Below are 15,736 nucleotides of genomic sequence, written 5' to 3'. Positions count from 1 at the left end.
AAAACAAAGACAGTCAACCTGATGTGGGAACAAAGGTGTTACGGGAGACTCAGTGGAGCACATGGGGAGAGCTGGCATGGGAACTGGCTCTTGAAGATTATAGGAGTTTATCAGGAAGCCAGAGGGCACAGGAAAGGGCTTTCTGGACTGTGGGCAGAGGGAGGGAGGCACAAGGGTCAGGTGCCATGTAGGGGAAACTGCAAGTCATTTGCAGTGGCTGGAAGGCAAGGAAAGCTTGAGGAAGTGTTTGGAGAAGAGGCTAAACATTATGTCACCCAAAAAATGAAAACATTGTGGTAAATGAGATAAAACTAGGTTCCTCCATAGTTGTATATGCAGGTATAGTAGGCTGCTCCATTTTGTCATGATAGCCACAAACTTTTAAGAACATGAGAGGCTTTGCAAAATGCTTAGCTGAAGCCAGCATCTGAGTAGTTGGAGTGTCTCCTTTACTCAATCTTCAGTGAAATGTGGGAGGGGCTGGGTGGAGGTGGTGCTTGAATATCTTGCTGCTGCTCTCTCCCAGAGCCAGAGTTCCTGCCAAGCCATGGCAAATGCTATCAGGTAAACTGCTCAACAGCTGTTCCCAGTCCCTCCAGCAGCTAGGGCTGGCCCCATGGTCATGGAAATGTAAGGGGAGGGCTACCAGAGTTTCTGGAATTTTTTCCCAATTGACAAAAGGAGTGGCAAACAGAAGGGAGCCCCTGCCCTCCATCCACTTCCCCTGCCTTTGAGTATGGTGTTCAGGAGGTGACATTTGGCTCTAGGGCAGCCATCTGGTGATCATGTGATCAACAGGGTTGCACTCCTTTGGAGGCTCTGGGGAGAGTCCATTTCCTTGCTGTTTTTTAGCCTCTATAGGTCACTGGCATTGCTTGGCTCATGGCCCCCTTCATCTTCAAATCCTGCAATGACAGTTCTGTCCTTCTCAGGTACCAGCTCTCAGGCTTTCTACAGCTGGGAAAGGTTCTCCACTTCTGGGGACTCATGTGATCAAATTGCGCCCACCTGGATCATCCAGAATAATCTTCCCATGTCAAGATCCTTAACCTTAATTGCATCTGCAAAATCTCTTTTGCCCTGTCAGGTAATCACAGGATACAGGGTTTAGGACATGGCCCTACCACAAGAAGAGTCTGAGTCCTCGACATTGAGGAGGAAATCAATCCTGGTCTCCACCATCTCTGGACACCTTAAGTAAACCACCGATATTATTATTGATAAAGCTGGTGTTAGCTTTTCTGTTATCTGAAGCCAAAAGCATTTCTGACACCGGAGCTATTTGCATGATGAACCATAGCCTGCAGGGGAACAAAGCCCAGCTGGTTCTCTGGGCCTGTGGGGAGGGAGGATGAGGTTGAAGAGGGAAGGGAGGGGCCTGCTGTAGTGTGAGGGATGAGGACAGGATGAGAAAAAAGGCATTAGGTATTCCTGTGGTCTGCGCATCTTCACCAGATAAGAAATGCAGTTCAACTATTTGGAGATTACTTTTTGATAGCTATGCTTGGTTTCTAAAATCAGGGCAAACAGCCACGGAGCTAGGCCCCTGCACACAGGGTTTGCTGAAAGTGGCCACCTCAGCAGCAGCAGCACAATTGCCCTGTGTAAAGATGACCAAGGGAGGATGAAATCCCCTTTTGGGAGACTGTGGTGTTTGGAAAACAGATTCTTCCCCTCCCTGACACTCCGTTGAGGAAGGAGAGATTAGATTTTATTCCCTTGGCTGAAATCTCTGAGGGGAACTTTGAGACACTTATGGAAGATCAAATTGAGGGTTGAAGACTTCGTAGGGACTAGTGCAGCATGAGATAGTGATATGCACTGCAGAGGAGTGTCTGCCAGCAGAAGGTTTACAAAAGACGCAGTCAGATTTCGTAAGGGACACCCAATGCTGTTAGGAGTTGGGTTCTTTGCTGATAGGACCCGCAGGGCATCTACCTTCATGTCTACAAAAAAGTTACTAGTGACCAGGCAGAAGGGGACAGTAACCTCACCAGCCCCACTGCCAAGAGGTGGTAAGCACATGTCTTTCCCCGGCTCTTCCTGGCCTCGTCCACCACCAGTCAAGCTAGTGCAGGAGCTGCCAGGGACAGCACATCTCGGAGGCACTATGGAGGTTCAGGGGAGCTTTGAATGAAACCACTGAACTTTAAAATCAGATTGTCTTAATAATGCAAAATGACTTAAAAGTTACAGGATTGCACTCAGCGCTTGAGTGCCTATACAGTATACAGCACTATACTGCCCAGTGCATGTATACAAATGCATTTGACAAAACAATTGGCACAGTTATGAAAAAAATGTAAGCATTGGGTATTTCTATCTCCATAAATCATACTCTTCAAGCAGGTGACTTAAGCAGTATAAAAGAGGCTGAAAACAGGTGGGGAGAGGGCAGCTGGGAAACATGGAGAGCAGAGGGAAGGGGAGCTTGGTGCCCACCTGTGAGGCAAGGTTTTAGGGTCCAGTAACAATTTCCGACCTGGTGAGCGGACACTCACAGTTGAGATCAATTCTCTTGTGCAGGTGAGCTGGTGAGGAGGTGGAAAGAAGCAGTGCTGTCCTGGGGAAGGGGCAGAGCATTCCTCTCAACTCTCTTTTGCCTTCCTAGCTTGACCTACTGATGGCTGCACTCTTTCCTAAATAGTAACACATGCTCCAATGCATGCTTGAGTTTGTGCAGTATTCTTGTTTCTGAAAGTCAAGTTGTGACAATTAATGCTGTATCTAACCAAATGATCACAGCCTCCCTCTTCCCCATGGGAACTACAATCAAGGAGAATCTTCCAATTTCATGTACACTAAACCTAGGTGGCCACAAGATTCATTTGGGCCACAAACTCCTTTGAAACCCTCATAAAAACTGTCCTACTATCTCCCTGGTAAATCACACATACACACAGTTTCGCCTTTCAGGACATATGGCCTTATAAGATTTTGACTACTAGTGACCAAAATGTCGGTGTTTTTCAAAAATTACACAGGATTAAGATGGAATAGTTTTATTTAGCAAACAAAAAACTTGCTAATTCAGAGTATCCTCTAGTCCACGTACTGTGGTTTAGACTACATTTGCAAAATTAGGGCCTTGACGCTGAACAAAATAAAATCCAGAGGAAGAACTACAGTATCCAATCAAAAAGGAAGTACTAGCAAATGAACCAGAATAAAATATTTTATTGTATTCCATACATTCACAGATCACTTCCAGATTTAGTAACAACACTGCAATGCTATGATGCTCAAACCACAGTGTAAGTTGGTAGCTCTCTCCTGCTCTCTTGGCCTCTAGATGTATCACAACACAACTACTAACTGTGGCAACCAATGCCTATTTCATTGGATTATTTTCTGACTGGAGCCTGGGTTCATCGCTTTAATTCTGGGAAGAATTTTAAAGTACCTTCCCTTACATTATAAGAGATAACCAAACACTTTAGTGTGAGGGCTGCTTCACACACAGTTTTCATCTATCACTATCATGACTGCTCTTCCTTACATACACGTCCTGTACAGACCAGCTACATACGGCATGGTCCTGAGACCACAGCTTTTGTTTCTTTGGCCAGAATGCACCCCTCACCTTCAGTGCCCGCCTTAGAAACGCAGGTACTTGGTTCTCGTGCATGGTTGACACAAGTTCATCTGCCCCATGGTAAAAGCTCTTCAAAACCTTTGCATGACTTGTGGGGAGCAGGGTCACAATTTGTTGCATGTGACCTACCTCAGCCTCAAAAGATAAGAGATCATGAGCCTCCACTGCCCCTGGGCTCAGGGAACTTGATCCACATTGCTAGGGCTCTGCCTGTTAGGTTATGGGTGCTCACCTGACTCTCTGAAGCAGAGGGAGGCTGACACAGATTAGCTTTTATTGAAATTGTTAAAGTGCAACATTGTGTTTTCACTCTATCAGGCACTGAAAAGCAAGAAGCTTTTAATGTCTTCTTTTCTATAATGAAATATATTTTCTTTACTCTTATTTGTATCTGTAATACACCTGCAATTATAAGCAGCAGTTAAACATAAAACAAACAAAGAACAGAGCAGAAGGCACAGTCTAAAGAGTAGGTATCAGAAGAATTTTACCATTTACGCTCAGGAATACTAAACCAAACCCAATCAGACCAAACTCCAAAGCCCATTTTGTTTACAAATCTGCCTCTTCTGTGCGATAGCAAGTCAGTCCTTTAAAGCAGAAACCCCATTTACTAATCCTATATCCCAAGTAAGCAGGTCTGTATTAGAACCAAATAGCCGTCCTCTTACATCAGAAAATCTAAGTGATCTGAAAGACAATTCATCACAAGTGTTTCCAATTTTCTTCCGAGACCATCACCAATCCCACTAATGCAAACTCAGAACATTACTTCAGTCAAGTTTAGCTAAATGCTATAGCTTCTTTGAAATAAAAATTGGCCAGAAAAATACCTAGAAAAGATTTTTTTTTTCATTGTGGATTCCAGGAGACTTTTAAGACATTATGGAATTCTCAGTGATTATATTCAAATGGCAGAGTCACATTTGCTGACAGTATTTTCTAATTTTATCTTTCTTATAAGAAAAAAAGGGTAAAAATCGGATCTGAAATACTGACAGGATTCCCCAAAGTTAGATAATAACACATCTTTTCATTTCTCTTATGAGAACTTTACGGTAAATATACCTTTATCGTAGAAATGAGATATCCAATACACATTACAAAATGTTATATTTAAAGATGACAAATCTATTCTTAACCCAGATTCTTCATCCACAGAAGTTTAATGACTAAAATAACACAACAGAATGAACAAATGTTTTATTGGCATGTTCATTGTTGTAAACAGCATCTGGCATGAAAAAGTTTTACCAAAACCTTTTTTTACTGATTTTTATAAATTAGATGGTATTTCAAAATTTATGTAGAATTGTGTTCATTGAATACTTTTATTTAGCAAAGCAAAAACTTGCTGATACTAATAGACTCTGCAATGAAATCATGTTGACTGCATCAGTCTGTACCATGACCTGACCTCACTAGCAAGTTTATTCAAAACAATGTTAAGACGTTTCCCAAAAGTTAAACTACATGTAACTACAAATTGACTCTAAAAATTAAAACTGGACTTACAAGCATTCTAGAAGATTCAAACTTGAAGTAAATCTTCAAAACTAGATGTACAAAGAGAAAAAAATTGAAGCCGCTGAACAGAGAAACCTCATTAACAAGGGCAACAACAATCCTATGGGACCTAGCACTGAAGGAACCTCACTGAGGATTACATTTACACAGATTGCTATACTTCTCAATGTACACAAATGTACAGAATGAATGATACGTGAAAAGAATAACCATGGGAGATAGTTGAACTGCAATTATGATAACTCAACAGGATCAATTTTATTTACATGCTGAATAAATGAATGAAACATATTCTCTACATCCATAACTTAAGTACAATCAGTTATAATTACAACACTGCAGCAATCTGAGCTGCTACCTGCTGGGAGCGGTCTAAGGGAAACGTTTTGATGCTCCAGAATAATGTTCTTAATACTCTGCAAAAAATGAAACAAAATAAAAACACAACTTCACAATTCCTTACTGGGTTACGGCTGGTTCTAAGAATTTCCTTTCTTCAGCTCCTGTTTTTGCTGCTTTCCAAGAGTCAACACATGTTGGATTTACTTCTGAATTGTCAATGAGGTAATGTGTGTATCAGTGAAATAAACAGAAAATTCATTCATTCATGGCCTTTGCACAGCTTTTATTATTAAGCTATGAGCATCCTGTTTGAGGCTAGTTTTACTAGCGGCTATGTGCACATTTGTCCGCAATAGAAGAAGTTCACTCATTCCCCTGTCCCCTTTTCTAACAGAAGGTTTGCTTTTTTTGTTTTTTTTTTTTTTTTTTGCACATCCCTTTTCACTTTACAGTACATTTGACTATAGTGCACAACATGATTCCGAGTCAAAACAGTGGCCCATTGGGCACTGAGCTTCTGATTGGTGTAGGGCAGTCCAATCAGTGCTGGTGTCACCGGGTTACCCCAACCATGTCCGGCCAAAATGGCACTACCCAGTGGTAGTAAACCATCTAATTAAAACCAAAACTCCCCCAGGGAAAATGCTACACTATCAGAGTCAGTCTTGAGTCAGATCTTTATTTGGTGCTCCATCCAGATATATTTTTAGTGCTTTCTCTTTACGAGGTGAGTATGTTACACGATGTCCAGTCTTCTGGAGTCGACTGCTTTCTTTTTTCATCAGTTCATTTCTTTGCTCATCTGTCAATTCCATTAATTCTTCTGTTTTATCCCTACATATAAAATATTAATCACATATTAGGCCAGTAGAGCCTGCCACCTCTATTAATGTATGTTGAATGCTATGATGCTCCTCAGCAAGATAAGGAAATCTGTTACAGGTGAACTAATATTATTTTATATATTGGGATGTCCCAGATTTCTAAGGTGTTTATCACAGGAACGCACTGCTTACTTCTAAAAATGGCAGAGAATAATCTCCATGTTATTAGCAGTAGTAACAGCTATCATTACTGAACATCTATTTATAACAGGCACTGTGCCAGTTATTTTACATGCAATAGCTCTAATTCTCATAAAATCCTGCAAGGTAGACATCACTGTTGCAATTTTATAGATGAGGAGCTAGGTAAATCAGAAAGCTAGTTTTGAACCCAGATCTGTGAGGCTCCAATGAGTATTCTTTTTCCTCTACATCTGTGCTGTCCAATACAACAGCCATTAGCCACATGTGGCTATTGAGCTTGTGAAATATGCCTGGTTCATATTGAGATGTGCTGGAAGTATAACAGACATACAATATTTCTAAGACTCAGTACAATACAAAAATGCAAAATATCTTATAAATGATTTTTTATACTGATGACTTGTAATGATCATATTTTGGATATACTGGATTTAAAATATTTTAAAAATTAATTTTACCTGTTTCTTTTTATTGTTTTTAATGTGGCTACTAGAAAACTTCAAATTATAATCATGCTTGGCTGTCACTGTATTTCTACTCATTAGTGCTGCTCCATATCATAAAAACAGTAAAGATATTTATGGAAAATAAGATATTTATGCACACCAAAACTGTATTACTAACAGCAACAAAAACATTGTGAATGTTACCTATAAAATATGACTGCACCATCATCACAGATATAAAGAGGCCAGACATTCAGGGTAGAAACTTTGGGATTCCAGTCTAAATCTTGATGAATATCAAGGACAGAAATATCACAGGGAAATGTTCCTCTACCCTAAAAAGAAAAAGAGTGAATGAATAAATCATGCCACTAGCTGTGTTTATCATGCACAATACACAGATGCAAACATTCTTAGGGCTTTACCTTAGCAAATTCAATATCTTCCAAAGGAATCCCACTGATTTCACTAAGCTGTAAAATAAAACATTTTATTTGAGTTCACTTAAAAAATAAACTTGCCTAGAAAAGTTATTTTCCTTTTACCCCACCAATAGAAATAGCTCAGTTTAAAAACTGTTTGATATAAAAAAAATTAGAAGAAAAAGCTGGAAGCGGCCACCCTGCAAATACTATGTCCCAGAAATACCAAGTTAGTATATTCCTTCCAGACTTTTTCCTATACATACACAAACTACACCCACATGTTCCAAAAACATGTAAAATTAGATTAATATCTCTATATAATAATTCTGTTCCTAGAAGAATAGGATACAAAGTGACCACATGCTCTTCAATAACTGAACAATATACATTTTATCTTCTGTGGATGGACACTGAGACTGTTTTCAGTTTTTCCCAGTTACAAAGCTCTACTGTATACTTCCATGAATATATCCTTGCACATGGTGAAACTCCCTCTCTACTAAAAATACAAAGAATTAGCCGGGTGTGGTGGCACGTGCTTGTAGTCCCAGCTACTTGGGAGGCTGAGCCAGGAGAATCACTTGAACCCAGGAGGCAGAGGTTGCAGTGAGCCAAGATCGCGCCATTGCATTCCAGCCAGGGCAACAAGAGTGAAACTCCATCTCAAAAATAAATACATAAATAAATAAATAAATAATTTTTTCTTGAGACAGAGTCTCACTCTGTCACCCGGACTGGAATGCAGTGGTGCAATCTTGGCTCACTGCAACCTCTACCTCCTGGGTCCAAGCAGTTCTCCAGCTTCAGCCTCCTGAGTAGCTAAAATTACAGGCATGCACCATCAAGGTTGGCTAATTTTTGTGTTTTTAGTAGACACAGGGTTTCACCATGTTGGCCAGGCTGGTTTTGAACTCCTGAACTCAAGTGTTCTGCCTGCCTTGACCTCCCAAAGTGCTGGGATTACAAGAGTAAGCTATGGCACCTGACCTGCAAATACTTCTATAGGTCAAATTCCCAGATGTTTAATTGCAAATCTGAAATACTGACAAATGATGCCAACCGAACTTCAAAAAAAGTCACATCAATTTATACACTTATCAAAGGTATATATTGTCTGTATCCCCTAAACCTTGAGAACTCTAGGTATTTTTCGATTTTCTAAACCTTCACCAATTTAAGAAGTGAAAAATAACGTTATTCTTTCAATTTGTATTTCTTTTTCTATAAATTGCCTATTCATGCTGTCTTTCTTAAAATTAGATTTGTTCCATCTTTTTCTTCAGGTAGTAGCTCCTTATAAATTATGGATAGCATGTTTAATACATGTTTCAAATAATTTCCTCCTAGTTTACTGTCTTTTAGCTTTGTTTATGAGTTGCTTTTTAAATACCTTTTTCTTTGGCTGTGCTGAGGATAGGTTTGTATGTGGTCTATAGTTTCTTTTTTTGGCTTCTGGTATTATGCTTACAAATATCTTTCTCCAGGAATATGAAAATATTTTTAGTATTTAATATTTTACATATTTTCACCTAGTACATTTACTTTTTTAATATATAAACTTAATATATTTAGAATTTATTTTTGTGTTTAGTATGAAGTATGGAAATAAATCTTTTTCAAAATGCTCATTGTGCTGGTACCACGGATTGACTAATTCACCCTTTCCCCAGAGATCCTTAGATATTCCATCTTAAAATGCAAAACAGACCTTTATCTGGATTCTCTACACAATTCTACTTCATTTGTTTTTTTGAGACATAGAGCAATTCAATCTAGTAACTTCTAATTAATTCTAACTTCTTAGGACAAAATTGGTCCAAGCAACAGAAAGTGAGGATCCACTTCTGAATGGTCAGGAGCCAAAGTAATTTTTCAAAGAATCAAGAGCCTTAACAACCCGAGTGTGCCACAAGGTGTGACAGAAACCGAAAAGAAAAGTTGCTGCATCAGTGTTTGGTACTGCTTCCTAGGGTTTTCTCTTAGGCAACACAGGAAAAATGTATTGTTTATATATTTTATAAATATTATGATATATATATATACAACATAAGATACATGTTTTGTTTAAAATAAACTTACCTTCTCTCGCAATTCGTCAACACTACTGCTTTCCAATACAACCTCCTGGAAGGGATCCAACTTCATCTCTGAAGGCTTCCACCGTCTTGACAAAACTGCAAGCTGTGACATGGACTTCATCTTCTCTACCCCTAAGAATATGCAAGATTTGGCCATCATTCTATTTCCTCTGAAGGTTCATAAATCGACTTTTCCCTTAGTGCCTGACTAAACAAAAAGATTTACTTCAAGTGTTACTCTTAAAAAGTGGGCACAAGAAAAAGCCCAATTATCCCAAGGAGTTTTTGAGAATCAAATATTTACTCTCTTCTCTCTGGTCTCAGAAGATAATTCCTCTCTTCTTCAAACTACTGTTCAACCAGTACTCCTAATTACACTCCCCCCCGACTCCTGTTGAACGCTGCATTACCAGTTTCTCTCTTCTCTGGATCTCCAATCGTCGTTTCTCTATTGGCTACTACCCGTATCTAAAATCATAATCAAATCAACTTCACTCTATCCTCTTTTTTTCACTCAAGCTATTATTAATTCTTCTCTTTCCAGTTAATCCCCAATTTAGTGATTCTTCAAAATTGTCACTTTTACATTATGTCACTTTTCAAGCATCAACTCAATTGTCACTTTTCTCTCTGGTGTACACAAGAACAACTTCTACTGATTCAGTCCCTTAGTACCTATTATTTTAGAATGACAGGTTTGCAGTTCTGTTTCTTCCACAGATTGTGTGTACCTGGAGGGCAATAAGTGGTTCTTACTCATTTTTGTAGCACAAGGGATTGCAGTGTCTGGCAATTTACAGGTCAATAAATATATCTTGGATTTAATCACATGACATTTCTTACTCAACTATCTTGATGTGAAAATATACTGAAATAATACTGATGCAGGCACCCACCATCTAGTACCATTTTCAGATGAATCCATCTCTGCTAATATACTTAATCCTTACAAGGGTGACTTCTTTGTCGTTTATGATCTCTTCCCGACTTACCCAGGCACAGTGATTATTCCCTAAGACTCCAGATACTCAAAGAAATCACAATCTGGAGCACTTGCCTACACACCATAGTAGATGGTATCCTAGTTGTTCCTTACCTCCCAACTTAACTTGTCAATCAGAATTTCAACCATTTAAATTTATGGTTGAATTAGACCTGAAGCAGCCTGAAATACATGAGGTGTTAGTATTATTGAGCCCTCTAAAAACTAGTATAATCTTGTAACAAAATATCCAGAATTGACATTTTACTTTCTATAGAAGAAAAGGAAAATTAAAATTTTCCTAAGCAACAGCAAAAAAAGAATATAGAACTAGCTGTTTACCTTGATGTGATCTTCTAAAAGCCAACTTTCCTCCCAGAGCCTCCCTCCAAAAACCAATACTTTCAATGTACCAATGTTGATAATGAAAACTGGGAGGTGCAACAAACAGGTCTGCTACTTGGACCTCCTCAAGGTCACTATTATGGGTTGAACTGTGCCCCCCACAAAAAGACATGTTGAAATCCTAATCCCTAGTACCTCCGAATGTGACCTTATTTGGAAATAGGGTCTTTACAGTGATACTCAAGGTAAAATAAGGTCTTCAGGGTGGGCCCTAATCCAATAGGACTAGTGGTTTATGAAAAAGGGGAAAACAATACAGACAGACAAGCCCACAGAAAGAACACCATATGAAGATGAAGGCAGAGACTGGGGTGATGCATCTACAAGCCAAGGTTGCCAATGATAGCCCAAAACCACAGAAGCTAGGAGAGAGTATGGAACAGATTCTCCCCCACAGCACTCAGAAGGAACCAACCCTGTTGACAGCCTGATCTCAGACTGTGAGACAATACACTTCTATTCTTTAAGCCACCTGGCTTAGGACACAAATAGTCATTGTTCTTGAGTCTCTGATAAATTATCAGTACCATGTCCTCAATACAAAATAAGCCATAATAATAAAAAAGAAACTAAAGAACAAACGTGGTTAAAAAAATAATAGCAGAGTTTTCTTAAAATGTATTAAAAACCTAACTTTGTAATTTCCTCATAAGGGGGAATTAATATTCTCAACATTCAAAAAAAGAATACTTAAAAGGCAAATGGCAGCATTTGATAGGAGAAAGATAGAAGGCTGAAAGACACCGATTATTCTTTCACAAACAACTTAAGCAGTTACACAAGGATACAGGGGAAGAAAATAAAACTTCCAGGGATAAGACGTAGGTAGGAATCACATCAATCCACAATAAGGATATCGTTATGCTTAATATAACACAAAACACTATAACGTATATTAGATTCCTCGTAACTCATTATTTGATTAAAAACTATAGGCTTCTATTAGCTCTAGAGTATTTCTAACTGATACTTCCCCCCAAAAATATTGAAAATACCATCAAGAACTTCAAGGAAAACCTCCCAGTTGCTGGAAATATTAATATCTTCTTCATAAATATGATAATCCAAAAAGACAGTGCCAGGATTCTTCCATGTTTTTTTCCTCAGACGAAACCTACAAACGTGACAAGACATTTAAAATGACTATAATTTGAAACTCTCAATTTAAAGATTGACACTAAACTGACACCAAAGAAAAATGAACTATGTTCAAATATAAAAGTCAAATAATGAGTTGTTAAAATTTGGGGAAATAAAGAAATGTTCCTAGTAATTCAAATTTAGAATCCTCTATAGGAAATCCAAACAAAATTTTAATACTCTTGCTTAGTCCTTGTAAACTAATCTGTCGTACTAAAATTCCGAATAGTACAGGAAATTTTAATTCTCCCAGTTTTAGAAAATCATACCAGTTCATTTCAACTAACCACACAGTCTTTCTTCAAATCACTGATGACATTAATTTTACTTTACCTGTCAATACTGAGCTCTAAACCACATTGCTCCCTGAGCTGAGGAATTAATTCCTCTTTTGATTGCCGTACAGTCATTCCTTTAGCAAACACAGCATCTAGCAGAAATTTGCATGGCTAGAAATGTAAACACAAACAATCAGAGCGTGAATTACACATTAATTAAATACATTAATATTAACATATTAAAATAAAAATTACCAAAACATTTTATTTGCAATTAAGGGCCTGAGTTTCAGAGTCTATCTCCCTTTTCTGAAACCTTAGCTCCACTATTTATGAGCTCAGCTATCTTCAGCAAGTTTACTTAAAATCTGTCTCAGTTCTGCAAATTGGGAACAGTATCTTTCTCACTGAGTCATTGTAAAGGTTAAACAGGATAACACATTTGTATTTTCCTTCTTATAATAGTTATAATTTTGAAAGCAAAACGAACCACTTTTATAGACTAAAATGAGGGAAATGTATACTAATTCTCCAAATACATTAACCAATTGTCTCAAAAGAGACACAGTTTCCACAGACTCAGATGAAATATGTAAGTCAAAATGACTGTAATGGGTCACATTAAGAGAAATAACAGGTGCCAGCTAAAATATCTTGTATGAATAAAGGCATTTTATGATAAATTTATGGTTTTCACATTTGTTTAGTTGTTCAATAGGATGATATAACATGTTATAACAGAATGTTGTAATAGTAGGATGTTATAACCTTCTGAAAATATGATCTTTGCCTTGTTCTTTTGGGTATTTGTGGTAAGGCTAGTATACCACAGGGACTAAAATATTTTATTATTCCTTAAAAAACACAGCCTGTTTAGATCATTAACCCACACCGTTTACAAGCGGTGACTTTGACCAAGAAATACTTCTTTGTGCCTCACTTTCACTTTCTTCATCTATAGAATGAGAATAAGAAATACTGCTTGTATCTTAGTTAATTGATGAGGATTAAATGAGTTAATATTTGCAAGCACCTAAAGCACACAGTAGACACTATATAAATGCTTGTTATATACTAAAATGACTTTCAATTGCTATTCACCTGTAGCATTATGATTGTTTCCAGAAAGCAAGCACAAAGAAAAAAAAAATTTTCCTTTTAAAAGCAGGAAAATTTTGTCTCATTTCAGCATTTGCAGCAATACTTTAGAGCACAGGGATGACAAACAGTGGCCTGAGGGCCAAGTTCACTGCTGCCTACTTTTGTAAATAAAATGTTGAGACATAGCCACCTCACTGGTTTATTATTGTCTATGGCTCCTTGTGCTAAAATAGCAGAAGTGAGTAACTGCAGCAGAGGCAGTATGGCCTGCTAAACTACAAGGTCCAGAAAAAATTTGCTGACCTTTGCTTCAGAGAAATAAAATGACTATGAATAAAATCTCTATACTGTATGTTTTTAGTAACTGTAAAAAGTAACCTTATATTGTTCTTAAATGTGTTACTTACCTCTTGTTCATTGACCAAAAGCTGGTACACTTTAACTCTGTATTCTCCTTTTTTAAGTGCTCTCCCCAGTCTAATTGTAATCTATAAGTTAAAAACATTTTTTTAGACATGCTGCCTCCAACAGAATAAATAACCCATTCTCATCCCATTTTTAAACTTTCCAAAATTCTCTAGATTATAGGCTCTCTGAGAAAAGGCATATATTTTACCTCTGAATCCCCAGCACCTAGAATAGTAACTGACACACAGTTAACATTTCACAAATGTTTGTTAGATGAGTGAAGAAAAATAACAACAAAAAACCCCCCAAATTACCATTAATCATTAAAAAAAAAAAAAAATCCTTCCAGTGTATCTACTTCACCTTACTTGGAAGTAGTAAAAGCTGTTCTCGAATCTATCATTTAAAATGGACTCTAACTACTCAAAGATTATTTTAATCAACCTTATTGTCATCAGAAAATGATGAAAGTGTCTCATTCAGCCGGACGCTCTCAAACTCCTGATTGCTGGCATACACTCGAAAGACCTTGAAGTGAGAGGACAAAACTCCAACAAAGGGCTCTAAATGTTGTTTGAAAGCTGCCAGAGTAATTCTTTTATCAACATGCACCATCAACCCTAAGCATAAAAAAAAACAAAACAGGAACAAAAATGTGAAAGAAACCTCTGAGTATAAATAAAACAGATCATATACTTTTTACTATACTGTATGCAGGAAAAAGTACCCCTTTTCAGTTAGACTTTAGCTAATATACCACACTGAATGGACAAAAAACATGGACACAGAGTTTCTGATAGATATTATCTGATAGCTTAAAATGTTCTGAGCTATTTAAGTGCTTGTTTGTTTAGGTTGCCAAACTCAAAAACAAGCTTCTAGGAATTCTTTTAAAATACATACACTTCTAGCTCTACACAGTAATAGTGTAAGCACTGGTGGTGCCAATCCCATTTCTTCTGCTTACTTATTATATGGGACACCAGCCTCTGTACCTCCATTTCTTCACTAGAAAAATGGAGATGATAATAGTGCCCACCTGAGTGTTGCAATGTGAATTCAGTGAGGTAATTCATTTATCATGCTTTCAGCACAGTGCCAAATACAGCATGATTGCCTCAACAACTGTTAGTAATATTATTTAATTTTCAGATTTTCATTAGAAAAAAATGTCACAACTGGCATACTAAGATGTCTGATTTATCATGTGGTTGGGCTGTAACAGGAACTGTATTTAAATGGATCAGAAACTCTTACCTCTTCCCGGCTTAAATTTAAGCTCTCGTGGTATTGTAATAGGATTATCTTTGATGAGCTTTGTTTTACTCTAATGCTTATTATTTTAATCTTTTGTCTCTAATTTTATAAGCCACTCATGAGGACACATCTGGAATGCTTCTATTGACTGTGGTCTTCATATTGTAGCAGAAAGCAGAAACTGGACTCTCAGTTAATAAGGCAGGGCTGCCTTGCTGCCTCCGGCCACTGGACCTCCCTGGCTCTAAGGTTCCCTCCATGTTAGGTCTGGTTTTTCTGCTAAAGCTACATGGAAGGTAAAGGATGAGACCTTAAAATACTCCTGGTTTACATTCCCATGTCATAGCAACACTTGGGCTGAATTTTTCTCAGATGACTTTTTGAATAAATTAATGTTGATTGTTTTCCTAGCTATAAAATATAGGCTCATTAATAGAAAATGTGACAAGTACAAATTAGGAGAAAATATGAAGAGGGTGATGAACTTTATTGACTATCTACCTTTTGAGTTTTGAGACAGTTTTTCTCTTAATTTGTTTAAAATGTCACTTTTTAAGCTTTAAGGAGTGCCCCTCTCTCTATGTCAATAATCCAGCTTATGGCAAACAAGCTTGTCTATGCTATCCAACAAGGTACTAAATTTCTTAATAGAAGGGTGTAATGCAAAAATTACTTGATTAGAAATGGAAAGCCTATGTCTAGATTTCAGTTTTGTCACTTTACT

At 37.7% G+C, this 15,736-nt stretch overlaps 1 protein-coding gene across 4 annotated transcripts in view; it reads right to left on the bottom strand.

The window, feature by feature from the left end:
• Nucleotides 1-3,157: 3,157 nt before the first annotated feature.
• The window catches only part of USP47 (ubiquitin specific peptidase 47), a 116,594-nt gene continuing 104,015 nt past the window's right edge, over nucleotides 3,158-15,736 (bottom strand). For all 4 annotated transcript variants that reach the window (XM_009186577.4, XM_009186578.3, XM_003910210.4 and 1 more), the window contains 8 exons: nucleotides 14,200-14,375; nucleotides 13,755-13,835; nucleotides 12,302-12,417; nucleotides 11,824-11,942; nucleotides 9,443-9,573; nucleotides 7,364-7,411; nucleotides 7,143-7,273; nucleotides 3,158-6,298 (listed from right to left, as the gene is read on the bottom strand). In XM_009186577.4, coding sequence (XP_009184841.1) covers nucleotides 6,124-6,298; nucleotides 7,143-7,273; nucleotides 7,364-7,411; nucleotides 9,443-9,573; nucleotides 11,824-11,942; nucleotides 12,302-12,417; nucleotides 13,755-13,835; nucleotides 14,200-14,375 — 977 coding nt within the window. In that variant the 3' untranslated portion in view covers nucleotides 3,158-6,123. The remainder of the gene's footprint in view (nucleotides 6,299-7,142; nucleotides 7,274-7,363; nucleotides 7,412-9,442; nucleotides 9,574-11,823; nucleotides 11,943-12,301; nucleotides 12,418-13,754; nucleotides 13,836-14,199; nucleotides 14,376-15,736) is intronic.

The sequence above is a fragment of the Papio anubis genome, chromosome 12 (genome assembly GCF_008728515.1).
Source record: "Papio anubis isolate 15944 chromosome 12, Panubis1.0, whole genome shotgun sequence".
Taxonomy (NCBI): domain Eukaryota; kingdom Metazoa; phylum Chordata; class Mammalia; order Primates; family Cercopithecidae; genus Papio; species Papio anubis.
Note: the sequence above shows the minus strand (reverse complement) of the source record. Positions and strands in the feature narration are given on the sequence as shown.